Source organism: Rhea pennata, chromosome 4, assembly GCF_028389875.1.
Source record: "Rhea pennata isolate bPtePen1 chromosome 4, bPtePen1.pri, whole genome shotgun sequence".
Taxonomy (NCBI): Eukaryota; Metazoa; Chordata; class Aves; order Rheiformes; family Rheidae; genus Rhea; species Rhea pennata.
The window spans coordinates 3,165,784-3,193,433 of NC_084666.1; the positions used below are offsets into that span (position 1 = coordinate 3,165,784).

A 27,650-nucleotide genomic window follows, 5' to 3' on the forward strand; every position below is an offset into this window, starting at 1 on the left:
ACTTGTATGCATGCTCAGCTGGTTACTTCCTCTGCTTTTTCCCTCTGCCAGTAGCTACTTTAGCTGAGAGCTCTAAATCTCCACTTCTGCTGCCAGAATTGCCCCAGAGAAACCAACCAAATTGGGTTTTAATGCCCAGAAAACATAAAGCTGATGAAGCAGATGTACATAATAATCCCAGGCTTCTGGAAAATACATCCAGACACCTGCAGGAGCCTTGACTACTGTGTCTTTGCACCACAGTAGCAGTAGAACATGAGACACTGTAGGATAGAAAGGACCCTTATTTATTTGGTCTTAGCCCTGAGGGGATAAAATGTATGCTCAGCATGATTGGGCTTTGGCTTGTGTCCTGGTAAGTCAACAGAGAAAGACTGATCCACGCTTCTGCTTGGGGCCTGTGTGTCAACACACGTACCAAGCTCCTGCTGTGGTTGGTATGTTCAAGTCTGGAACAACTTCCACATGTGCTATTCTCCCCTGGGAACCTCTGGGGTCCTGAAAGCTGGTTAGCAGGATGGCTTGTTTTTCAGAGAGTGGTACTGGAAGGGGCAAACCAGCGGCTTTCCCTTCTGGGAGTGAAAGAAATGTTTTGGGGAGAGGAGGGAAAAAAAAGCTTAACTCTTTTTATCTTTCTTTTCTTGCTGCATCCTCTCCTCAGAAAAGTACCAAAACAGCCACGGAAGTGGGTCGGACCTTTGCCACAATGTTTTCAGACATAACCTTTCGGCAGAAACTTCTAGAAACCAAAACTGAAGAGGAGTTCAAGGAAGCCTTAGTCCACCAACGCCACTTGCTCACAGTGGTGCATCAGAGACCCTCAGCAAAGAGCGACGGGCATAAGTCGCACAGCCCTAGGCCGCTCAAGGTAAGACTGGCCAACATCTCCTGCCTTTCTGCTGCGGTGTTGCCTAAATGCATAAATGCAAGGGTGTTTGGGTAAGGAGACAAAGCAGTTTTGCTGTCCATCAGACCCTCCTAACAAGCTCTACATACTGAGGTTTCTACAAATGGTTGCTGCATGTTCCTGTTGTCCAACACCTGCCATAAATCTAAGGAAGACACTTCAAAACTGCAAGCGTTGACAGAACAGAGATTAGGAGGGGGTTGAAATGGTTGCAAGACTTTGTTTCTGGATGCCTAGTTTAGGGTGGGATTAATGGATTGTTGTGCTTTGTCAATACAAGCTATTAAATCCTTACAGTCGGAAGAAGTGTCAGGAAGCTGCTGCTTGTCTTTCCTACAGTCAAAACACTTCTTGGCTGTCCCCACACAGTAATTTCGGTTGAAAGATGCTTCTCAGTACTTTGCCTGTTTTCTTGTTGTTTGAATCTGTAGCTCTATAAAATATCCTGGCTTTCTACTCTGAAGTTTGAGGGAAATGCTGTAACTCAGCTTTCTTGAAATTCCTGTGTATTGGCCACTAGATTTCTTTTCTGTTCATGAATTCATTCTTTAACCAAGCAACATACCTGGAAAAAAAATGATTTGTGCTATCTCTAGCCTACTACTCTTGTCCATGAATTACAAATAACTAATGCTTTAGGTTGCATATGGTGTGGCAGCTAATAACTTACCACTCTTCTTGTGGAGTGGAATTAAGAGTTTGATTTGCGCATCTGGAAATGAGTAAAGCCCGTCTTTTTCTCAGCAGAGTACCCTCCCTTATAGGTAGTGGCTTGAACTTTGCCAATCCATATACCTGCTCACTCTTAAGTTTGCACGACAAGTCCTGAAATGTTCTTCAAAGGCAGTCATTCAGAGTGGTGATATTTGGACTTACTGCAGCAATGCTATGGAAGTGAAGCAGGTTTAACACTTTGATCTTAGTACCTCCAAGGAATTGCTAGTAGAGTAATAGCCCTGCCTCTTCAGGACAGCTTGGTCTTCTGCTTTAAAAAAAAAAAAAAAAAAAAAAAAAACTTTCCCCCCAGCCTATATAGGGGTTTCTGGTATCTGATTCTGTGAGTGGGAAAACTGTTTTCCATGCTGACCTGATAGGTATTGGCTGTAAGAAATGGTATTCCTTATGTCTAGCTTGGCAAGAAGTCTTGACCAGGCAGACCTTCAACTTCTCTGAAACAGTCCTGTAAATTGTGGTGCCCATTTTTTTAGTGCTTGTCCTTGGTAATGGCTGTTCTTAGTCTTACTCGGTCAGTCCTTGTTTTTATAGATGTTTTATCTTTCAGTCTCAGGAGATGCAGGCATGGTAGTAAATGTTTTCTGATGCCTCTTGGAAGAATATGCTCCTGCTGCCCCAAGTAGTTTTGCCAGTATAGATCTTAAGAGGGGGTATGGAGATATCTTTCCATGTTCTTGGCAAACAAAGCTTTGCCTGGAGAAGTGAGGTTAATATGGGGTCATTCTGCATTCGTCAGCTCGTATGAGCTCCATGAGTCTCCAGCAGTCCTCCCTCTTTGCCTGATCTGTGAGATAAATTGCAAGAAAGGAAGCATCTAATGTGGTAAGTAACTTGCAAGAGACCAGGGTGTAATTACAACCTGCAAACCACCTCCCAAGTGAAACAAATACCCTGGAGCTACTGTATTATACAAGCGAGCCCCCCTGAAAGGGAGCCATTGAGAGTAAAGTCTATTGGTAGTGTTCAGATCTACTTTCTGCTTCCTTTTTTCTACTTATCCTGCAGAGACAGGAGAGAAATAGGCCTCAAACACCATGCATGTGGTGAGGTGGTTCTATAAGTGCTTATTTTCACCTCTACTAAAATGTTTAAGGGGATAGGAGACAGTTGTATACTGTGCTGTGCATTCAAGCAAACTGTAAGTCTGCTTTGGCTTATCTTCGATGGCAATTTAGGCAAGACCTAAATAATGCTTGCAAACATAATTATATGTCAGTCTGAAGTCATCTTACTGAGTCACTTGATTTTCTTAGTAGAGAAGGCCCCCTAACAGTTTTGATGCTTTCTAGCTGCAGTTTGTGGCCATGTTATACCTGCATGCATGACAGGTGTGGATTTGCTGGAGAGGATCCTATCAGCAAGAGGGTTGTGTGGCAATGTGCCATGTGAAAATCATATAACCCTCTACTATTTTAGATGAGGGCTGAGAAAAGGGGTTGGTGATGCTTGATCAGATGTTTTGTTTGTGTAACTCAGTGCTTAGACTCTTGCTTTGACCCAACCAATAGATTTGAAGGACTTTGTAAAACGGAAAGCAGAGGTTTCATAAATTTTGAGCAAATTGGTTTCATTTTTTGTGCTCTTTTTTGCTGCTTTCTACCCCCTCTAGTAGGCAGAACACAGTACTAGAAGGACTTGCAGAAGAGGAGAATAGGAGCTTGGAGCAGGTTGTATTGTGTACATGATCTGTGGTTTCCTAAGTCTAATCAGACTTTGGCCTGACGGGGGGATGCAGCTCTGGGAAAGAGACATTCTAGAGCAAGCCACCCATTACCATCATATTGCCCTGAAAGGGCTACGGATAGGGCTGTGAGAAGTGCCACCACTAAAGAAAGGAAGACCAGCTAAGCTTTCCTCAGATTGAGGGGAAGGAAAAAACTAAGGGATGACAGTCAAGACATTTCCTCATTTACTCCCATGCAGCCTCAGTTGCTGGGAGAGTAAGAAGAAAGTGAGCATTTTGCTTGCCAAGATCATTGAAAATGTTGTGAGGCACGAGCTCAGGGAGCAGAAAGCAAAAGCCAGACTGGAGTATGTCTGGGATAGTGAAACAATGAGGACACAATCTGAAGGGCAGTAATGTTAGAAGTTGGTAAAGAAGTTTACTGTCTGCTTTAATAAAGCAGAGAAGGAGGTAAGAGGAGGATTTCCTCATAAGAAGAAAGTTTTCCCTGGTGTTTCTCACAAACTTGTCTATCTCTAGAAACTGGTGAGTGCTGCTTGACCTCACTCTTGCACACAGGTGAAATAGCTGTTTGAGAGAGCAGGTGTCTCAGACATAACCCATTAACTTGCCTTCTTTCACATTCCCTCAACATGCTTTGCAGGGCAAGATGATGAGTAGTGTGTATTTTCTTGTGCAGTTACTGCTGCCTGCAATGAGGGCAGTGTGCTTCTTTCTGCCCACCCAGTGTTCAGGCCAAGGCCAGCAGCAAGCATGCACCTGCAGTCATTTCTTTCCCTGATGGTGAGCTACACTGAGCATCATTCCCTACTGCATGCTGCTGGAGATGAGTAAACATATCGCTCATTAAAACTGTTGTGATTTGGTCTGACTCGTTCTCCTAGGAATGTATTTTTCTGGGAGGTGGTGGGGAGCAAAAAAAAAATCACTGTTAAACCAATAGGTACGTTTGGGCAAAGGCAGATGCACTTTGAGTTCAGTTTTCCCAGATTCTTAAAATGGATGTATGCAGTGGTGTCTGCTTTCCTCTCAGTTGTTTAGGGTAGAGACTTGAAGTGCAAGTGTGTTGACAACATGCTAATGGAAACAGAATTGATTGAGACATGATAATGACTGAGAAAGGAATCTGTTTTCTGAGTGATCTTTTGCACCTGAAATTGATTGCTCTGGCGGGGGTATATTGCCTCTAATGGAGGGATGTTGTTTTCTGATGTTGGTTTGAGGTTTTGCTTTGTGATATGGCTCTGAACTTCCAGGCATTGTAAGGCAGGTGAGTCCCATGAGGAAAGATGAGGCTGTGTATAACCTGTTAAATGAACAGTAGCATTAAGTCCCTTATGAAGCAGTAGTTTGTCAGACTTCCCAGCACATAAGCCAGGCAAAGAGTTAGAAAGATGGGTCTGTGCTATGAGCTGATTTATCGGCATAGGTACTGGATCTGTGGGGTGGTTTTTTTCTTTCCTGTTACACCCTCCAGCACAGGTTGTGCATATTCTATGTCCAGGTCTGCAATAAACATGAAATACTCCATGAGAGTTGTGTTGGGATGTTTAATGCTGTTAAAGTGCATTTGATTGAGTAGTATTTATTCTCAGAGTTGAAGATGGCCAAAAAAAAAAAAAAATGTTGGCAGTTACCTCATTTGCAAGCATTGCTGATGCTTTCAATGTGTTTTCCTTAATCTAGTGAGAATTTGGAGGCTGCAAGTCAGTAACAGCTCTTACATATTTCTAAAAAGCTTTGTATTGCCTGTGGCACACATCAGATCTTGTAAACGAATAGCTGCACCTTGCAGGTCCCCAAACAAGAAAATGAAAGGGAATGTGTCAAGTTTTTGGAACCCCTTCAGAGCAATCTTGCTCTGTGTGGTGTTTTTGTTTTGTTTATGGACAGAAGTTAAGACTTGGTTATCTGAAGTCATTCTAGCATATTCCCTTCTAGTGGAGCTTGAGGTGTAGACAGTTTCCTTACTATTTTGGTTTGAGGTCTTTCCCCTTTGTGGAGATCTTGAGGAAGAGAGCACTTCATAGAGATTCCCTTCCTGAATTTTTGCATGAATTTGGGAAAGTTTGCATGGTGGGATCTGAAGAAGGTGATCTTGACAGGAGGGATGGCAAGGCAGCTCTAACCCAATGGGTAACGCTTAGATATCCACAGCATCAACACAGTACCTGGAATTGAATCATATCATTGGCCAAGGGTGATCTTGGAAAGTCGCTTCCATGTTCTATATAGACTCCCTCACCTGTGAAACAGGAATATGAATGAGGAGGGGGAGCAGGGAGGGAAGGGAGAATATAGTAGTTTGAGGACTTTTTTTTCCAGTGCTTCTGAGGATATAATTGCTATTGAAGTATGAAGAATATTTTATTATCATTAGAAAATCTGATTTGAATGCCCTATTCAAAATGACCAGTTTTGCTCCTATCAGTATTGAATAAGGAGATTAATCTCTAACAATACATGAGCCTTTAAACTGACACAGTACTTCCTTCCTTTCTTTAGTTGCATGAGTTTCTCAATGTTGGCAAGGGGATTTCTGATGACATTGCACGAAGATTTCCAGTGTACGCTTTGGACTTCACTGACGGTATGTTGGCTAATGTTTATGGAAGCATTGGCCTGATTTTGAATTTTTGTGATACAATGTCCTGTTTACAGTGTGCATTGAATGTGCTTTGATATGTGTAATAGCACTTTTATTTCTCATAAAAATGTTGATAAAAGTCTATAAATAGGCAAAATGGCATATTATAGTTGAGAAGCTTGCAGTGTTCCCTTAATAAGATGTTAGCTGTGTGTAGATGTTTTTAATTTTCATTAAGCAAAGAGGTGTTCAGATGGATTGATTATTGCCATGTGCAGACACAGATCCAACTCATTGCAATCTAATTAGTCAGCAGTTGCCCAATAGGCCCTTCCTGCTATATTTGCAAGCCAGTGCTAATAGCAATTGGGGTGATGCTGTGGGAGTTGAGAATGCTCATACAAAGCCTGAGCTGCAGTCACTTCAGTTTGGTTCTTTTTAAAAACAAAGTATAACTTTGCCTGCTGTAGTGAGAGCACAGATGCAGCAATGCAGTGTTTATATGGAGCTGGTTTCAGGCTTTACGTAGCTCCCCTTATGGTCATGTCAATTTTAAGTCACTTTCTCCCTTTCCACTTAATTTTTGAAAGTAAAAGTTTAAAGGTGATAAAGAATCTTCAGGGCAAACCACAGTTACAAAGCCTCAGTCTGACATCAAAGCACATTCAGTATCTTACAGCTTATTTGGGAGTTTAATATATTCATTGTTAGTATATTAAGGTGTCTGGAATCAAAACCAAAAAGTCTGCATAAAATAGTAATGTATGGAATAGGCAGGGAGAATCCTGGGGCTCTGTCAAGCATGTTCTGGCTCATAAATTCTCCATAGCTCAAGATGTGATCATCCACACACTTTTCCCTGTGCCTCAGAGTGGGTTATCGCCCTCAGAGTTGCCATGAGAAAACAAGATGCATGCCCAAACCCTGTTTAGAGACAAGTGTCAGTGCAAAGCAGTCTTCCTCAGCAGCTTAAGCTCATGCTAAGCTGAGAGTCAACATGGTTGGAATTCAGATGTGTCCTCATCTCATCTATTTTGGCATGAACTGCTTTGCCAGTGAAGGAGCGCAGAAGTCTGCTGCTGCATGGGAGGAGATGCTTTGTCTGTCTAGGGGAGGTGGTGAGCTCTGTGTCTCGGGGTGGTCACTTCACATGCAAAGCCAACTTTGTTGGCTAGGAGGTGGCAACTTCACCCAATATGACATGTTTTGCAGTCAGTGGTCCACAGTGTTTTGTAAGTCTTGAACATCTACTCCAGGGAGAATAAAACAGGCTGAGTTGCTCACTGAGTGTGGTGATTGAGTACTGGATGCTTTCTCTAGGTGCTTTGTAACTGCTGGAATGAAGCTGTTTCAAAGATACTTGAGGTGGAAGGAGGGCATGTTCCGTTTGATGCTGAGCCCTTAAAGCTAAATTCTCTATGGCCTGAGGGCATGTCCTTTGGAGGAAAGGGGACAAGAAGTTATTTTCAGGTTAGCAGCGAGGAGCCTGAAAAAAATATTTCATGGCTTGTGCATGGTTAACCTTGGATCTGGCATGGAACTTGAGCCCCTAATTGACGCGTCTCTGGAATAGGTTAAGGATGTTTCATCTCCATGGCTATTGCTTTGTCGGGCTGTTGGTGTCAAACTATTTATTTTAAAGGGATAGTTAAGCAGTTCAGAAGGAAAGTGCTGCAAGAGTCATCTTCAGGGAGTAGCACACTATGGCAATTCACCTGCATTATCGTCTTGGCCTGCCTATGGCTGTCAACATTGAGTACAGCAGTAACGGGTTTGCAGGCATGAATGTGTCATGCCACGGTCCTGCTAGTTGGGAATATATGTTGCAAGTCTGCAGACATCCTAAGTAACCTGTGCATGCCTAACTCAGCCCTGAGATAATCATCTGTGACCAAGCTAGCAAGCTTTCCCCAGAGGACTCCTAGGAACCTGTTTATACAGCAGGTGAGGCTTAGCTTAAAGTGTGTGGATTGATTAACTTGTAATTGCTTCTAGTCTTCCTCTAACTTGCATCTGCACTGAAGTGATGAAATACTGTTATACTGAGAATTTAATGTGACAAATATTCTGGAAGATTGTTTTGGAATAAAATGTCAAAGTATATTAAAAGATGTTTGGGCATCACTACAATTTCTGGAGAACTAGAGACAAACTCAAAGTACTGCAGCTCAGTGTGAAGCGCTTGACTTATAGCGGTTGTGTCCTTTCATGAAGAATAGGAAAGGAGGATTTAAAAAAAAGTTAGTATGTACTGCTTCACAGAAATCAAAGAAAGATGAATTCTTTATGGATCTTTATGGAATGAAAACCACATGGAGTGTTAAGCATCTGCTGTAAACCACCAAAAATGAAGGTAATCAGGAATGTGAAATTCCTGGACCATCTCAAAGCAGCAATGTACCAGAACACTGGAAACTTGAGCTATCCAAATATCTGCTCTCCAGACAACCACATGCATCAACAAAGATTTGAGTTACAAGGATGCTTTTTAAAAAATGTTTGGAGTCTCTAAATTTTCAAACTGAGAAGCATCCTGGGGTTTTGGTTTAGACAAACTGATTAAAAGCAGAGCGATAAAATAGCAAAGCTTTTAAAGTGCCAACAAGTGTTTTGTCAGTTGGACTCTTGTGTGGCTGGTCTTATGTAAAGCCAAGTTGATGATTAAACTGTCCTTAGCCTTCATAACTTGGGAAGGAAAAAGGAGTCATCTAACTTGTGTTTTGGATTGTTTTTGTTGTTGCTTTTCCCTTCAAGTTAGAAACTTGTCAAGCTTAGGTCTGCTTTAGATTGTAGAAATTGTTTTACTTTGTTTTTCACTTCCACAACTGAATGGGCAGGGATCAAGGAAGAGCTTTCTAAGCTCTTGCTGCAAGACTTGTGTCTTGTAATAGGTATAGCAGGAGCATCTGAAGATTAAAAATTGAATCGTACTCAACCTAAGAACTTGTAACTTTCTTTTAAAGTTGGGATTAAGACCATTTGTGCAGTCTCCTATTAATGGCTACAAACCTTGTTTATGAGATTCTGCTTTCTTGAAAAGCTTTTTCGCAGCACTTCGTCCTGAGCCTGTCAATAGCCAGAGGACGCTTCTGTATTTATGTTAATACTCTTTCAAACCAGAATGATTGCTAGGAGCTTCCTGAAACTTTGAAATTTTGAGACTGATTTGAATGAGGATGCAGAATCTGCCTGAGCTCTGCTACAAGTTTCCTGCAACTCTTTGCAATTTTCCTGCTACAACACAGAGGAATACACCATAAATGTTTATGTATGTAGTGTCTGGAATAGGCGGGAAATTTTGAGGTGTCTGGCAGGTTTTATGGTGAGCCTCAACACTAGATCCTTTCTAGGTTTGGATGTTTCACTTCTCTCTCCCCCAGTCTGAAAGGAGAGTTGAGACTTACTGCAAGTCCTCTTCCCCCACTGTTGTCCTCAGCACATCTTGATGTACGAGTAGCTCAACTGGAAATGCAAATTTCTCTGTCCTTGGTCCTGCAGAGGGTCTGTAACCAGCTCCTGCAAATAGTGCACACACATCTACTAGCAAAGTCAGCCTGCCTTGGTGGTGCTGGTGGTTTGCAGAGGGGAGGTCTCTGAAGTGCCCTGTAATGTGGGCATGGCTAGAGAGAAGGGCTTAGAGGTAGGGGGTTGAATGTGATTTGCCAGGCAAGCTTTGTTTTACTGGCCACTTGAGTAGCATGGGACTTAAAGCTGCAGAAATGTTGATTGTGGCTCTGCTGCAGTGTATCCTGAACCTTTCCTGACCTGTCTGCTCTGGCTGCCTTATTTAGCAGGACTGCAGTTTTGTGAGCAGAGAATAAATTAGAGATGCCCTTTCTCCCTTCTGCTGGGCCTCTCTTGCCCTACATTAGATGATGGAGGGAGCTCTTCTATCACTCTGCAGTCCATCCTTCCTGAATGTCACCTTGGTGTAAAGGTTCAAAGCCAACTGAGGACTAATTTGTTGGGTGTTTTGGGGCATCATGACAGATGACATCACAGATCTATTCTAAGCCCCCCCCTTTTTTTTTGCGGGGAAATGCATAAAAGCATCTTTTTCTTTCTAATGTGTATATGCTTCCAAGAGAATAGCAGTTCATGGGAAATGGACTGAAAGAAATGAGGAAAGAAGCTGAAGCTCTGGGTCCTTGATTTTTGTTTCTTCAAACTTCAGGTCTGGGCGTATACATGGTTTCTCTGCTCAAAAATCAGTAAGAGGGGATTTCCTTTTCTGGCTGAATTCTTTAAGTCTCATCTGTTGTACTTGGGGATTTACTCTTCACAGTACTTTGGAAGACTAGTCTTCTGTTCATATTAAGAAAATTGGAAAGAGTCCAGCAGCTACTAACACATAAAAGCCTAACTTGAAAGCTTTATCAGAAGTTTGAAACTCTTGGCTTTTTTTGAGTTAAAACCTATGAACATCTGTCCTTACTGTGACCATTGAAAGGCATGGGTTTTCCAAAAAAAAAAAAAAAAAAAAGTGTTTTAATAGATGTGGCCTTGATAGTGTGGTGTGTATCACTATAATTAAACTTGTTTTGTGTTAGCTATTTTAGAGAATTGGGGAAGAACATTAATAGTTTGACATTTCACAGAACATCTGTCTCAATTTTGATTCAGTAAATGTACAATTAGTAAGTTTAAGGAACTCTTGTCCCAGCTGCTGAGTCTCTTGGTCATTAACTTATTGATGTAGAATATCAATGAAAATAAGGCCAGTAATGTTCTAGTGTTCTCAGACTAAAATCTTCCTTAAAAACTAAGACTTTTCAAAAATCAAGTAAAATAGAAGTGTCATACTAAACATTATTACTTCCCATTTCAATGTGTAGATGTACCTTAATTTCAAGGGATGTTTATCTGTAATAGCTACTCAAATTTCACAGCTGGACTGAGTTGACTCTGTGCTACAAATTTACATTGTGCAGTTAGTGACACATTTTTCAAAGGCTTTATGAGCCTGCTGCAAATGAAATACTGTCATAATGCAGCCCACCTTCTTTTAAATTAAGTAGTGTCAATCTCTGGATTGCAAATAAACCTTGAAAGTATTTATCCAGATGTTTGCTTTAAGAAGGCAAAATATATTGTGATTGCTAGAGTTTAGTGGTAGTGTCAGATGAGTTTATAGGACTCCGTTAAAGTCGTGAGCAAATTCTATAATTAAGGAGTGATTGTGTTTATGAAAGGGTATGTTCAATTTGCTATAGCTATTGTCTGCTTTACAAAGTGAGTTTCAGTGCCTGCCGGAAAGGACTCTGTTCCTCAGATCTTATCCAGCAAATTATGGAATGAAAGAATAACTGCTTGAACTGGAAGACTTAAGCTCAGCCCTATTGCATAAGGATCTCTGCAATCAGCGATGACTCTGCTGTAATGCTTGCTTTGAGGATTGAAACTGAAACTTTAAGGCTTTTCCTGTCCTCCCACTGTCTCTTAATATGGCTTATCTACCTGCATGTCTCTTAGGAAGCACCTCATCTCTTACAAACCACTCTATGCTTGGCAAATGAGAGTTGACCTTTTTAACGTTTCTTATTCTAGTTGCTTGTTACGTTCTGTTTTTTCAAGAACGCTTTCAAAGATTTCAAGCGTTGCTGCCTCTGACCTTCCTAAGAAAGAGTCCTTTGTCCAAAAAGCAGAGCTTTGTGGAGTACTCGGACAAGGATGTGACAATCTCTGCTCTTAAAACTACTGCTTTGTCTGCTGTTGGCTCTGCCAAGTCTTTCATCTTCTCTAAAGGTCTCTGGGCACTTGGGAGTGTGAGGGAGGAGCCGACAGCTGTTGGACTTGAGCTCTCAAGAGAACTTTTCATCTGCAAGAAGTAAATTTCAGACTGTGTGGTTGCCAAGAGTGGTTAGGAATGTGGTCTGTGGTTTCTGAATCTTCACAATAAACTGAAAGGAATCTGTCTTACAGCAACTGGTCCCATGACTCCTGGAAGGTCAGGCTCACATTTCTATGCTTGATGTCTCCTGTGATGTTTCAACCTCCTTTTTTTTTCTCAAGGATGCTGAGCATGAGAAATCCTATACATGCCTGTTCCTCATGACTGCAAATAAGAGCTATTGCAGTCCTCCTCATCTGGCCAGCTGATCACTGAAAACCATCTGATTTGGGGGATTGTCCTCCTAGATGTCCTTATCTCTGCGCTGCAGATGATGCAGAAAACAGATGTTAGATAAGATCCCAAAGTCATGAATTGGTTTTTCACACCAGCGATACAGTCACTGTTGTGATAATACTCAGATTTTTTTTCATGTTGTATCAAGAGTCTTGGATGTGATGCTGTTCCTTCTCTGATTCAATTCACTGAAGCCTAGCTCGCTAGGCAATGGACTGATGCCAGCAAAGGCTTGATGGGGGCATTTGAGAGTAGGGTCAGATGTTGCATGGGAGTTGACTGTTGGGTTAACTTCCAGAAAAAGGAACTGAGCAACACCACATCTGCCCAAGAGCCCCCATGGAGAGGGCACCATCAAGCATGGCAGCACAGGTACAGCAAAGGCTGTTACAAGGGTTTTTGAAAAGGAGGCTTGTCTGCTCTATATTCCACGGAGGCTGTTCAGTGAAACTACTCGTTCATCTTGGGCAGTATCATCTTGCATTTTTTTTGCAATGTGATAAGAGCTCACTGAGGATGGATATCAGCCTGAAAACAGGAAAGAGAAGGGAAACTACTTCAGAGGCCCTTAAATTGATGTTATGATACTTTAATTCCCTTTCCGGGTACTTTTTGTTTTGGCCTTTTTTGATGGAGGTGAAAGAGGGTGAGTGGATGGAAAAGAAAAGCCATTTTTTCAAAAGGACATTTTTAAAGCAAAACTAATGTATGCATTCCTGACCTCCTGTGCTATTTGTTATTGTAAGTCTGCTAGCACTAATTGGCTCAGCATAGCACGTTATTGATTCAAGCCTATAACCTCAGATTTCTGCCCAGGGGAAGAATGAAATACTTCATGTTTTCCTGCCCAGAGCATCATGAGTTGAAAAGACAAGCAAGCATCACAAAGCTAGTTAGGGGCATAGCACAGAATACCTATGAAGATGGTATTAGAAAGGTGAATGGGGGGGGGGGGAAATGTTTATAAATCCTAAACTTAGGGCCTCTGCTTTGATCATCTTCCAAATTTTGGGGGTTGGCAAAGCCTAACAAAAGATTTCCAGTATTTCCTGTCTTGATGATGGCAGAAACATCTGTTGAAACAGTCTGGTGGCATGTTTATGCTTTCAGTTCTGGTTTCAGATGAACAAAAGTGGTTGTGCAAAAGCAAATGTTCAAAATTACCTGTATGTTAAAGACTTTCCCTTCCCCTCCCCCCTATATCCCTCAGATAAAAATTATTCTACCTTTAGGTTTTTAGCAGTTCTTACTTTATCTCCAGTTCACTTTCTTTTCCTGAATCACTTCTCTCCTTGCCAAGAATATCTGTCAATGTTTCCTAGAGGGAGATATGTGGCAAGATGCTTTGTATATTAATAATTTTCCCTGCCTAGAGAACTTCCTAGCTGCTGCATCAATGCTGTTCATGTATATGCTGCTTATAGACCATGTATCCAAGCATTCTTTTACATGAAAGCATAGACTGAATTTACATTTCTGCCTTTTAGCATTGAAAGAACTAATGGCAGATGTGGCAGCTGAGTAGTGTTTTAATGCTAGAGAGGTGTGCAGTACTAACACTGCTTTTGTTTTGGTTTATGCTAGGTGTTATTGGAAACAACAAGGCTATAGGAAAATATATCACAACCATGATTTTTCTGTATTTTGCCTGCCTCCTTCCATCTATTGCATTTGGGTCACTTAATGATGAAAACACCAGAGGAGCTATTGGTAAGTTTATGCATTTTGTGCATCTGTTTTAGGATCTCATGTATTCAGTTTGGTTAGATCTCTCTGGTCACATAAAACTTTGATAGTTTAGTGTTTTTTTTTTTTTTTTTTTTGAAGTAAATATCACCAAAGGCCTTTCTCACTAGTATATTGTTGACTTTTTTAGATGAGTTGGAAAACTAAACATGCTTTTCATAGTATTATCGGACTGAAAGATAGAGGTATACTATTTTTTAATAATTCTGCATTTTATAGCTGTGCAGGCATTGCCTGCAATTTTTTCCTGGTGGCTGCTCTGCCTTTGATCTGAATTTGATTGCCAATATCCAAGCAGTTGATATGGTGCATGATGCCTTGTGCTGTCCCGGCTGTGGCACTGAAGCCATTTAAGCTGTTATTACAGTTCATAGGACTCTTGGTTGAAATTTTGTTCTGAAGGTCTCCATGAAGCTGGCTTAAGGCTTTGTAGTTTTAAAAAGTTACTTTTAAAGTTTAACATCTGCAGATCTTGACTGCATCCTAAACTATTGGCGCAAGTTTGCTGGGAAAGGATCATTACTTATTCTTGGAATGTCTCACCTTTAAATATTGCTATAAGTCATTAGCGGGTGGCTGTCATGCCCCATGAATACAATGTTTCTTGGTCAGTGATATTGCTTAAAAACTGTGCTTACCATCCTTTCCAATTGTAGATGTGCAGAAGACAATAGTTGGCCAGTGTATTGGAGGGCTGCTTTATGCACTGTTTTCAGGGCAGCCTTTAGTTGTACTCCTAACTACAGCTCCTTTAGCACTCTACATTAATGGTAAGTTTACTAAATATGTATGTTGGGGGTTGGTGTGATTGTAATTAGTGGGATGAGACTTTGTACAAGAACTATACAATCCTGTGACAGCTTTAGTTGCTTTTGTTTAAAAAATCTGGGCTGCTTCTGGTGCTGAGGGAGAAGGGAGGAATCTGATGCAGACTTAAAGAACATTGGTATCTAATGGAATCGTCTTGTACAGAAAAACAATTCCATGAGAGTAAGCATTTCTTCTGCTTCAGGGAGGAAACTTTTCATCTGGTTTTCTCGTGTGTTTGTATTTAGTCACCTTGAGGATAAGAGTCTTGAAACAAGGATTCTTTACTGAGTGGTAGATGTGATAGGTGGATTTCCAGCTGTGGTTGCAAGCTGAATTTTGAGCCAGAGCTATGAAGGAAAACTTCAATTAGTATCTCCAGAAAAAGTCAGATGATCTCTGGCTAGTTTGGGAGCTTTGAGACACGATCTCTTACCCAGCAATACAATGACTGTGTAGTGCAAAAGTAAATAAGAAAACCCTTGATCAACAGCACAGTGAAATACCAGTAGGGTCCAGTATGGTAACTTTCAGGAGCTGATTTCATGGCCTTACTCTCTAGAAGAGACACTTTGAACAGCGTGAGAGAATGTTTTCCAAGTGCTGGTCACTCTGTCTCTAGAGGTTGTAGAAAAATTTGTTTGGATTGGTCTAGTGTCTTTTCCGTGCACATAGGCATGAGGAGAATGTGTGGGATCTGACCAGCATTACTCCATCGCAAGCATTATTTAGTGCTCAGGATGATTCCTGACTCTAATTTGCTTATATCCATTGAATAGGATGATGCAGCAGGGCTCAGTCTTGAAATGGCTCTTTTTACCATTCTGAGATTCGTATCTATTTGATGGCAATGACAAAAACTTAATCTGACATGAATGTTTCATTCTTTTTTGCAGTCATCCGAGGAATTTGTGATGACTACCACTTGGATTTTAGTGCTTTCTATGCCTGGATTGGACTGTGGAACAGCTTTTTCCTTGTGGTGTACTCCCTTTTTAATTTCAGTCTTCTGATGAAGCTCTTTAAAAGGTAGCTATTTTCAAGAAGTCATGTTTTGATCAGATTATTCAGAAAATGGAAAAATTATACATTCCAACAAGCTCCTTAATTATAAACTTGCTACAAAAATGTATTTTACGAGCTGAGGCTAATATTTCAGCTTATTGTTCTAGCTTGAAAGAAGCTTTAAAAGATTCACCGGGTTGTTTCCCAAGTTGGAGTCTGGCTAGAATTGTGTATTTTCATGTCAATGCATGAATATGCTGATTTCCTTAGAATGGAGTTGAATGCAGATTCTGCTAATAGCTATATTAATTCATGGGATTTTTCCACAGGTCAACAGAAGAAATAATTGCACTCTTTATATCCATTACCTTTGTGTTTGATGCCATCAAAGGCATTGCTAAAGGTAAGTCTTGCAATAGTGTTCTTCTGTTCAGATCTCTGCTTAACTTAGTTGTTAAAGGGAAATGTGAGGCTGAAAATACTTGTGATGCCTGCTTGTTTCATATTCATTCAGTCTTCAGAAAAAGGTCAAAGTGCATGAGACTGAAGAAGCCTTGTGCCAGCAGTTTACTTGGATATGTATAATTCCTATGAGCTCTAATTTTTGTTAGTTAAGGTCTTAACTTACCAAATGGACAACCCGTATTAATGGTGCTATGAAAGTCTTTCCCTGATACTAATCTGTCTTGCTGAGCCACCTAGGTTCTTGACCAAAAATGCAGTCTGATTTAATGTGGTGCCTGCATGTCAGACCTTTTCTCATCAGATTATTAAATCTGTGGCCATATACAAAGGGGAGCTGAGGATGGGTTGAGACTACCCAATTTTTTTAAGCTCAGAGGCTTCTCCTGTAAGGCAGTGTAAGAATGATGAGGCCTGCCAGCATGGCCCTAAAGCAATTCTGCCATTTCCAACTCTTGGTCCGAGTTTGTGGCCCAACTTCTAGATCTACACCTTTGAGAATAATTGAGGTTTAATGCACTAATTTGTGGCAGCTTCCTGATCAGCGATTGCAGGAGGTATTTTTGAGGATAAAAACCACTAGCAGAAATGTCATGCAGATGGCAGTCTTTCTGCTCGTCCTGACAAGGAATGGGTCAAGTCTACATTCCTTGTTTTATGACTAGTTGTCCGGAAGCCACTGTCCGGGCTATCGCCTGGAATCCTTCATGACGTACCTAACCATGCTGAGCAAAACCTTCATTTTCCTGATCATTGGAATTGGCTCTTGTCAGTGCTTTGTAAAGACACCACCTTTAAAGAGGTTTAATACTGCAAAGCAGTTAAGTGAAATGTTTCCTGACTTTATTGAGCATCCTTAATTGGCTTCTTGGGTATATGCTTTGATTGTGTAATCATTTTTTTCCCTGCAGAACACCTGTGTTTTTCAAATACCTTTCCAAGATAGAGAAGGATAAACTGTTCTGCAATATTTTGCCTTCTCAGTGCTCAATATGTAGATCTGTTTACTTGGTATGTGCTATTAGTACCCTGTTCTGGATGCACTGAACCATTTCCCTGGGGCACTAAGGTGTTGCTCACCAAAACATTCAAGGGCTCTAAAAGTTACAAAAGGTCACAGTGCTTTTGTGAGGCAGAGAGATGCCTTCCTGTAGAATGGCCTGGGGATGCGAGTTAGAGGCACAAAGCATCTGTTGATCTTGGCTGCCAGACTTTCAGGAGTGTTTAAGTAATATTTTGAGTGTTGTAGTTGGGATGGAAGAGCCTAGAAGTAGTTAGTGTAATTCTCCCTTGTACTTGGATAGAGATGAGTTTGAGTTTATGGGGAACAGTGGTAATAGTTGTTTGCCAGTTCTTGTTGACTTGAGCTGCATCTGTGACTGTTCAACATAACAATTGAGAGGCCAGGTCAAATTGGGCTTCAGACACAGTAGGGTGAAGATGCTGGCAGGCTCAGGGTTTATCCCAAATAATTTGCCTGGTGTCATGTGAGTTCCATGGTAGAGATGGGGACAGAACTTTGTTCTTTGAACCATTTTTGCCAAGGGACTTGCCCTTAACATTTAGGAACAGTTTTTCCTCTGATAATATCCTGCCTCGCTTGCTGACTGTGCACCTTCTGACTTCCACAGGAGCACCGATCGCTTGGGTACACTGCCTGAGCAGGCATTGGTGGGCAGCAAGTGTGGTAGAGCTTCAGCAGCAAAATGCTGGAGGAGCCCAGAATGACAGAAGTAGGACTTCGAAACCCTTTCGGTGCTCACATTCAAGCAGAGAAGTCCAGTGACACTGTCAGAGCAGACAGGGCTGAAGGACTGGGAGCCAAGCAACCTAGCCATGCAATCCAGCCTTTCATGACTGGTTTCTCCATGGCCCCAAGCAGTGCTCCCAACTTTTCTCCTGGTCTCGTTTTGTAGCAGGAGGTAATACTTGCTGCTGCTATCTCTTCTTTCCACTCAAAACTTGGTTTGAGCAGTTATAGGAGGAGAAAGTTTACCTTCTCCATGTGGTCAGATGGCATCCTGTTAGCTAGCCAGCTGACAGTGAGGTTCAGGCCTCCTTAGCAGTGCTAGGGACATGCTGCTCTCAGCTGAGTTTTCCTCAGATTGTTCACGGCATTGATCTGCAAGGTACCTGTACACGTGCAGGAAAAAAGGGGGGAGCGATGCGATACCATAAAAGAATTTGGACGTGTTCATTCTCACTGTCCCAGTGACACTGCTTTCGGCTTGCAGCCCAGCCACCTAAGCTGTGTTTGTTTGATCTTGACATTTGCACTCTCCAGGAAACAGCTATGAACTGGCTGAAGCAAACAACACAAGCTAATATTGTTGGAGGGAACTTGAACGCACGCTCTGCTTGAGGATAGCTGTGTCTTGGGGAGAGTACCACCTGCTTTGCAGTGCTCTTTGAATTTGGGCAATAAGATTCACTTAGCTTAGTTATTAAGAAAACAATTTGCAGGAATTTAATATTTTTATAGGAACTCCTTGGTGTGGGACAAAGGTCCTTCCTAGCCATCTTGTTATGTTCTCATTGCAGTAACTAAAATGGTAACTAAGTTGGAAAGGTTTCCCCAGACCTGGACTGAGTGGAACAACCTACCTAGTTTAAGCGGTGTGAGCTGAGTTGTAGACTGAAATGTAATGTAGGTAGCTGAGGTCAGGCCTAAATGCAATGCACCGAAGAGGTGCTCGATCCTAAATCTCTTGGCTGCACTGCTTAAAGTGGGGGGTTTAGAACCCCCAAAAGAATCAAAACTGTACTTAGATTTGGTTTCAAGTGAGTAAAAAGGCATGAAAACTTATCCTGTATAGCTGGACAGCAGTGTGCTGTCGGTTTATCATATGCTCAGTAATTGTGCATGTCTTTGGACTTAGTAATACTTAAGAGCAGTTGAGACTGAACAGGTTTTCAGTCCTGGCCAGCTGTTAATCCTCAGGAAATACCCCCACTACTGTTGTTTTTTGTTATGACAAAAGTGTCCTTTAATGTTCAGAGCAGGAAACTGCCAGTCCTCAAACAACCTGTTTTATGCTGGTGTGCTGCTCGCAGCAGTGCCTGTGCCTCAGCTTACCTTTCTGCAAACGAGGCGTGGGTGTACTGCTTGGTTGGACACAGCTGTGAGGATGAAGGGAGGAAATAACAGCATGACCTTGCCTGTGTCACGCGATATAGAATACACATGGTGCTAACGGAGTTGATAATGGGATAGTTCCTCACTGGAGGAAGCTTTCTCATGATTAAAAATGCAATTATCTCCTTGTTTCTAGCTGCCTCAGAGCAGATGGAAAAGGTAGAGCTTTAACCATGAATGTTCCTCAATGATGTTTGAATTTATATACAGAGGTATTGAATGTGAAATAACAGGTGTCGTCTTGTGACCTTAACGCCCCATCGACTCTATCCCTTTGTCGAATGTCTAGACTCCTTTAAAAAACGGATGGTACGCAGGGGCCACGGGAAGGGCTTTTACTCTTAAGCCGTGGGGCTAAACGTAGGATATTTTACATCAGGAGTAGTAACCCAAACTCTGGTTCTGCCACATCAAAGATGGCTGCAAGCATCAGTTGTGCTTTGCAAGAATGTTTAGACTTCGTTCTGCCTGTTTTCCCTGTAGTTGCTGATGAAAAAGGTGAGGGGATTGGGGTTTTCAGAAGCTGGATGGAGGTGTGGGGGTGTTAACCAGGAGCACTGCAGTCTAAGTTTCAGATTCCTGAACTATTGTCTAAAGAGGACAATCTTGGCAAAAGTTAACCTTTTACAGGTTAATTATGCTATGCAGCTATTTGCAGTAAAAATCTAAATGTTCTGCCAGGTTTTGCATATCATAAACACTAAGTTGTCTTTCTATAGATATAGAGTCCACTTAAGGTCTGGGGCAGCTTACCTGTTATTTTCAGAAATCCTGATGTGAATTATTTAGCAGGCTACAGAAAGAATGTGTTTTACATGAATTTGTATTTCAGAGCAGTAATTCCAGTGCTGGGCTAAGTCATATAAACAGTGAGCACTGTAAGACTGTGCAGTTCAAAACTAGTGCTTAAAATCAGTGCAACTTTCACCTGTTGAAGTAACTGAAAAATAAATTTGTAAAGCACTGGCTTTAAGAAAAACAGCTCTCCTGAGTATTCACTGGTTTGAGGGGCAGAGCTATAAACATGGTAAAGCTGAACGTTAATACTGCATGATCAAGCAAGAACGAACCACATTATTTTAGTTGTTTTGATTGTCACAAACCTATCCTAATGCTTGCCTGTTGGTTGTTTGTACAGTTTTTAAGAAATATTACTACCATGGGCGCACAGGAGAGAGTTACTTGGAAAAAGCACGAATTGATGCTATTCCAAGCCTCGGCATCAATACCACCTTCTTGATGAATTCATCAGTGAGCAGATCCATGTCCCTAGAGAATCAAACAGGCACTCATGATGTGCATTATGGACGTGAAACTGCCGTCCTTAGTCTCATGTTGATGTTGGGTACCCTTTGGCTTGGTCATACGCTCTATCAGTTTAAGAAAAGGTGAGTTGCTTTAGTCTTAGAGTTCAGAATACTGATTATTTCATATGACTCATGAAAAATTGCACTGGGGTCCAAAATTAGGGTTTGAACCACTAGCGGTCAGGTGGAATTCTTCCATTAGCTGAAATGGAAGCCAAAGCCAGAGATGAACTTGACTGGGCACCTGGTGGTATGGTGCATATTGTTAATAGCAGAACAAAATGTCCAGTCACTGGAAGATGCCCCTCTGTATTGGATACAGTGTCACAATTCTTTTCTGAGAAAGCTTTGAGTGAACCACACTTTTCACACAAACTCTTGTAACTTTCTTGAATTAGGCATTGATTCATTTTGGGGGGATGGGAGGGGACAAGGGCAAAATCAACACTAATGTTGGAAGGTTTACTAGGAAGAAAACTCCCAAGAGTACAGTGAAGCTATATGCCCAACTCTAATGTGGGTCTTACTCCTGTTGTCTTTAAAACTCTTCACTTGAAATGCTTGAAAAAGCAGTTGAGCAAAAGTGGAAATTAGGCACAAATACACTGGTGCTGGAGGACTCTCTTTTTTCTAGCCTGCATCTTAGTTTCTTGGGTTTTTTTTTTTTTTTTTTGAGTTTTGCTTATTTTCATCAACCTTCAAAGACTAGCTTCCCAAGAACTCGAGGCTGAATTAAAGGCTAATTCTTCACTCCCAGCATCTCTCTAGAATGGCAACATTGGACTGAATACTCATTTGTTAGTGTTAACACTATCTAGTTTGAGCAGTTGTGCCATCAGTGTGATGTTGATGAGGATTTCTTTGTTTTCAAATTGCAGCCCATATTTGCACGCAAGAGTCCGTGAAATTCTGTCTGACTGTGCCTTACCGATTTCAGTTTTGACTTTCTCTGTTGTGGGCTCCTATATCTTCAAGGAAATAGAAAGTAAGTTATCTTGTTTTCTGAAATTCTGGGGGAAGGTACTTAAGTCATATGAAAAAGAGAACTTCTTGGCAGTGTTTTTTTAATTTAAAATCTTGGCTCCTCTGTGTAATTTTTAAAATGCTGTGTTCCTTTTTTTGTTCCTTAAAAAGACCCTGGTTTCCTTGCTTATTAGATTTAAATCATTCAAAACCCTAATCAAATGGGACTAAAGTGTGTGTGTGTGGTTTTCCTCTAGAAAAATTGTTCGAGCCTGTCTTGAATGTTATCTAAAATATGTTTCTTAAAATGAAGGGGATCAACAGTTTCTGGCGAAGAACAAAGGGCAGGGTAATTAGGCAGGAAGCTTTGCCAGTTGTACAGACGTAGGGTTGATGATCCCAGTCTGTCCTCTTTGTCCTCAGTTTACGTTTTCCTAATTTAGGCGAAATGGTTCAGAGCATCTGGGCAGTTCTAAGTTGCACGAGGAAATCTAAAAATGATACACTATTCATTGGCCAAATAGATCAACTTTTCCATATCAGGAAGTGATAATGGGGACAGGAATTGCATTGTCCTGTGATGACGTGAGTGGGTGATGTGAGGAAACGTATGGAAACAAAAGAAATTACTTTTTTCTGATGGTCATTCCATCCAGTTGGATTGCAAAATGATGCATGGCCATGTGCAATTTGTCCCTAGTGATGGATTTCTTCCAGTGGCGGAAAGGGGCGCATTTATACTGAAGTGCCTCGCACAGCTTTTGGATAAGGGCAAGCTTTGAAAATCCTCCATGAGTAAATTAACTGAGCAGGAGGAGCCTATATTTGGTTAGAATTAAGAGTTTCTAATCCAAAAATACCTTATTTGTGGGAAATGAGCTTCCTTTTTTCCTCAAATGTGCACAACACTTCACTAGAACTAGCCATGATCTGTCAAATCAGGGTGATATCCAAGGCTTAAGAGAGCAGAGTAACCTAAAAGCTGGATGGGCCTATTTTCCATGGCCTTCTGACTCCTGTGGGCTGGAGAACATCATGCCTTGTTTGCTGTGTTGGTTCCTCAGTTCATGGCATAGGAAAACATGACTCAACTCCATGCTGATAGTTGGATAAGAAGGTACAGCTTAACATCATTCCCCTCCTCTTTCCAGTGTCCAAATTTAACTACAACCCGTCCGAGAGCTTGTTCGTGCTGGCCCCGGTCCGGTCCCTCTCCATCGGGTCGGTGATGAGCGCCATGGGGCTGGGATTCCTCCTCTCGATGCTGTTCTTCATAGAGCAGAACATTGTGGCCTCGCTCACAAATGCTCCAGAGAACAGGTAATGCTTTTGGCACACCTCTCCCTCTACTGAGGGCAAGTCTTGAGCATGTTCCCAGCACCACTGTTGCTGGTGTTTTTAGTAATCCAAATGGGATACCCATTCCAAATGGGTAATCCAGATGAGGCGATGTTTGCACCTCTGCATTGCTCAGTGGGAACTACTATGGGTCTTTGTTTTCCATTTTTACTGCTGAAATCCAGTTGACTGAAAAGCAGTAGTCAAATGTGACAATATATTAATCTACAGGAGGTGCCTGGGTTTGGTCTCTCCAAAATGCTATCTTATTCCAGGTCCTGCTGTGCTTAGTCTTCTGCTGCATGCTACTGGGAATAATCTGCAGCTGAATTTGTGTGTGCTGCTTTTACAGGAAAAATTTCATAGATTCAAAATACAACACATGAGTTGACTGATTCAGTGCGAGTCAATGACAACTTAGCTGATACGAGAATTCTTTTTGTTATTGTTCTACCATGTTTCCCCCACTTTTCCTCCAGTAAATCCCCTTCAGGCTGATAACATTGTCCGCAGCTAGTTTGGATCAGAAAAGATAGTCAGTGTCTGTTCTTCAGAACTTCTCTTGAGGCAGATAAAAGCAACTCTTGTTTAACTCCCTATCATGTCCAAAGGCTGGTAGTGTGGCAATAAGTCAAAAATACAGAACAGCAATGACCGGATCACCTCAGCCTCCTGTGGGAATATTACATAGATATTTTGTATGCATGTACCTCCAGCTGTTTAGAGTTTGACTGATGCAGTTGCTTATGTTGCTCTTGGAGTACAGAGAATTTCATGTTAAGTCAGTCGCCCATACTGATGTCATAGGATCATGTGTTGCACTTGAACATCAGAAAAGAAGTGTTTGGAGCTGTTTGTGTCTAATCTGGAAGATGGGAGCAGAGTACAACAGTGTGTCTAATGTATTTTTGCTTTTATCTGATAGGCTTGATTTATGTGCAGACTTGAGCCAAGATGTTATGGCATTAAAATATTCCCTTTGAAGTTTTTGTACCAGCTGCCATCAGATATGGTATCAAGAATGAATGTATATGACTTTTTTCAGGGGAGCTACCATATCTCAGGATTTTTTCTTAATGTAATGTGTGGGAGGGTTCTCCTTGCATAAGCATACATTAACATTCTCATTATTGTAACTGAAGTTGCATTGAGTTGGGGGAGAGAAGACGAGCTCAAAATTTGGTTATACTACTTTGGTTTTCTTTGACCACTTGAATTTTCTTATCTTGACTATTCCCTTTAAGCAGAATGTTGCATAATCTAATCTAAACGGGTCATCTCTTTCCTTACATGGGTTTTTTTTAAAACTTTTGTTTTTCCACTAGTATCCCACTGGAATATAAAATATTCTTTGTAGTTTTTGTAATATTCTCCATAACAGTTCATAATGTATTCTTCATAATTTTTCATAATGCTGTAAATGGGGCTGAGCTTGTGCTTGATCAGGTATCAGAGCATAGTTTTGTAGAGAAGAAAAGCTAGGATCTGACATCTTCTGTTTATGGTACCATCATAGTATGCAAATATTGTGGGCCATATGCAATGTAGTTATACATTAGCTATCTAAGCCAAATGGAAAGCATGCTTATTAGTGTTCTACCAAATGTAATGATTTCTTTCTGGAGAATAACTGAGGAAAAGATAATTCTTGCTCAAGGTACACTCATATGCTTTGCTGAAGAGTAATCAATGCAAAGCATATGGGATAGTCAAAGGAAACATTGAGTTGATTGGGCAGTGTGGATATAATCCAACATAAGGCAGAATGGAGCTCTTGTTCTGTATGTTGAGCTAGACAAGCTCAGATCCCATCCACTGCTCAGAGCAGTTATATTCCACACATGGTCAGTGCTGCAAGAGTGCTGAGACCAAACAATATCCCAGGGGAACTAAAATGATGCTAGTACTAGATGCATGGCCTTTATGTGTAAAGCCCTCCAAAAAGGGTAGACAGGGCAATCACACAATAAGGGAATCCTCTGGGGATGCTGGAGGTGCTTTTGCCCTGAGAAGACAACATGTGAGCTTGGGCTGTGCTTTCAAAGCATGAGCCAATGCAGGAAGCATGTCTACAACCATGCTAAGTCTCACCCTTCCTGCCAGCATCTTTCAGCTTCAGAGATGTTGCAATGAAGACATCTCTATAATCTAGTCACCCTATCGCCTCTTCTGTCAATGGAGGCAGATGCTTCCTGTGAGGTAAGTCCTCTTGTTCTAAATTTGAATTCCACCCAAGATGCCTGTTGCCCAAGTTTTGCCCTTGAGATACCCAGGATATCTCATAAGATCCTTTGTGTCCTAGGTCCATATCTTCTAGCCCCATGTAACTAATGTCGTAGGTCATCTCAGATGGCTCATAGGTACTGAGTTTAGCCTGCTTAGATGGGATTAACCCACCTAAATCTGCCTGAGCTGCCTTTCTAGTTGACTATGCCTGATGATCAGTTCACAGATCTGTGAGCCCTGTGGCTGTTGCATCAGGGTGAGCTCAGTGGCCTTCTGTGCTCTGATGTCTAGGGGCAGGAACAAGACTGTAGAACTCTAGCTTGGCTCTCAAAGTTTGAGAGTTAAATCCTTCACTAGGGCTTTTCTAAACTTTACTCAAAGCATCTGAGCAGTTGGTATCAACTGGGCATGTTCACGAAGGATAGAGGCTTTGCAAAAATGGTAAGGTTAAGCTAGATGCACTGAAGTGTTAGCAGCTGCTCTCTAATACTCCTTACACAGTGAATGAGAAATGGCCAAGTCTTTGAAGGCTGCTAAGTTCCATCTCCCCTAACAAAGTGGGAAGCTACCTTGTGTCCGCCAAAGTTAGGAGCGTGTCTCCTTGGTTGACCATCAAAGAGAAGATGAAGATTAATGAATTCATGTTCTATTTTCTTACTGTGCAGTAACACTTACGTAATTGTGGTGGGTTACTCTGTAAGAACATGGGTTCAACTACTTCTGGGTCTGCTTGTGGGGAAGCATGGATATAAGGATTAAAAGCAAGAAGGCTGGGAAACTTCAGTGTCTGTACTTCTGCAACCCATGCCCAGATCTCTAGCTACTGCCTTTGTGGACTCTGACAGCAGATATATTTGTGAGTGGACACTGCAATAACTGTAGCAGCAAAATACTGATGAAATTTTCATAGGTTGTGGCTTGCCTTTCTGCTCAGGATTGTTCTTTTGAGGAGTTAGTCTTCTCTCAGAGTAACTATCAAGTTTCACTACCTGTCACTTTCACATAATGCAGACTATAAAGCATGTGAAATCACGCTGCATGTGGAATGTATTTAGCATTCAAGCACAGTTTCAGCAAAGGTGGCTCTGTTACTATTAAAAATGCTAAAAACTTCTGTTAACCAACTCTGTTTCAGGTTGGTGAAGGGAACAGCCTATCACTGGGACCTCCTGCTTGTTGCGCTGATCAACACTGGGCTGTCTATCTTCGGTCTGCCGTGGATTCACGCTGCCTTCCCTCATTCCCCAATGCATGTCCGTGCTCTGGCATACGTGGAGGAGAGGGTAGAAAATGGACACATCTATGAGACGTAAGTAAGAGGTGACATGTCCACAGCAGAGTAAAGATGGATGTAGCATTAAGTTCCTTTTTTCCTGGTGCGTGGTTGAGATGGGCTTAAATTTCATGTTACAGGAATTAGCCTCTAATCCAGCTTGCAGCAGTTGAGCTGAGCCTGCCAATACAGCTATAGCTGGAGTGGAGGGGATGTCCTATAACCACAAAGCTGTCTAGCCCTGTCTTGGGTTTGATTTGCTGTTTCCTAGCCCTTTGGATACAGTGGGATATGTGGTTGAGAAGCCTGTCTCCTTGCAAAGACCCACAGCATGAAGGAGGAAGGGAAGATGCACTCAAAAGCACCTCAGCTAGCACAGCTTAGCCTGTGACCCAGCTTCATCCCTCTTACCAAGGCACCTGTTTTAAAAGAGCCACAAATTTTTTGTGGTCAGTGAACGGCGGCACTCTGGGAGACAGTTGGCCCCTTCTGGTGCAACTTGCCTTCTGGAAGAGCGTTGGCTAAGGACCTTTTGTTAGGTTTCTCCCTGTGGAAGGCTAAGGAGATGTTTTGGCTAGATTCTCACCAGATCTTTCCAGATGTTCTTGCCAGAAAACATCCCATCTGATTCATTGCCTGAAACCTGCCTGGTGGTTATTACAAAGGGCAGAAAAAATGCAGCTTTATTTCAGAGCATCCATGGCATCTTTCAAAAGTGTCTGAAACCACAGATCACACACAACCACACTCAGATCCTGCTTTTCTCTTTAAGAACAGGTTTTTGCTGTTCTCAGAGCTGTCCAGTACTGTCTTTTATCAGAGACCTATTTCTTTTTTAAAAAAGTCTCATTTCTCATGAAAACTCCTCCAGAATAGAGATTGTCTGGTCTATTTGATCTCAGTACATTACACTTCAGTGCTTTTACCTCAGAAGTGGTAACTTCCCCTTGCATTCCATTAGTTTTAATTATCCTGACTTTGTTTCCATTTTCAGAGTTGTCACTTATCAAAAATGAGACTAATGGTCATTTACTTTGGGGGAATAGAGCTGCTCTGCCTTTTAATTTCAATCTTGTTTTTATACTGTTCTCTCTGCCTACTGACACAGTCCAGCCTGGCACGGCTGCTTGTTGTCAGCAATGGACAAGCTTCACCCATCACATCTAGGAACAACTGAGCCCTGCTGTTTCTTGCAGTGCTTTTGCAGCCTTTTCCTGGGAGATCAGCCCCTTGTGCTGATATTCCCATTAGTGTTTGTTGGTATTAAAGTCCTTCCGTAACTGTATCTCTACCTTGAATAAATGCTCTATGCTGCCTCAAAAAAAAAATCTTTAGAGTTGTAAACAA

At 41.6% G+C, this 27,650-nt stretch overlaps 1 protein-coding gene across 1 annotated transcript in view; it reads left to right on the forward strand.

The window, feature by feature from the left end:
• The window catches only part of SLC4A11 (solute carrier family 4 member 11), a 72,461-nt gene that overhangs the window by 28,377 nt on the left and 16,434 nt on the right, over positions 1-27,650 (forward strand). Inside the window, exons 6-15 of the mRNA XM_062574489.1 lie at positions 662-868; positions 5,832-5,916; positions 13,625-13,750; positions 14,443-14,556; positions 15,490-15,622; positions 15,928-16,001; positions 20,335-20,584; positions 21,382-21,488; positions 22,618-22,786; positions 26,166-26,339. Of these exons, the coding sequence (XP_062430473.1) occupies positions 662-868; positions 5,832-5,916; positions 13,625-13,750; positions 14,443-14,556; positions 15,490-15,622; positions 15,928-16,001; positions 20,335-20,584; positions 21,382-21,488; positions 22,618-22,786; positions 26,166-26,339 (1,439 nt within the window). The remainder of the gene's footprint in view (positions 1-661; positions 869-5,831; positions 5,917-13,624; positions 13,751-14,442; positions 14,557-15,489; positions 15,623-15,927; positions 16,002-20,334; positions 20,585-21,381; positions 21,489-22,617; positions 22,787-26,165; positions 26,340-27,650) is intronic.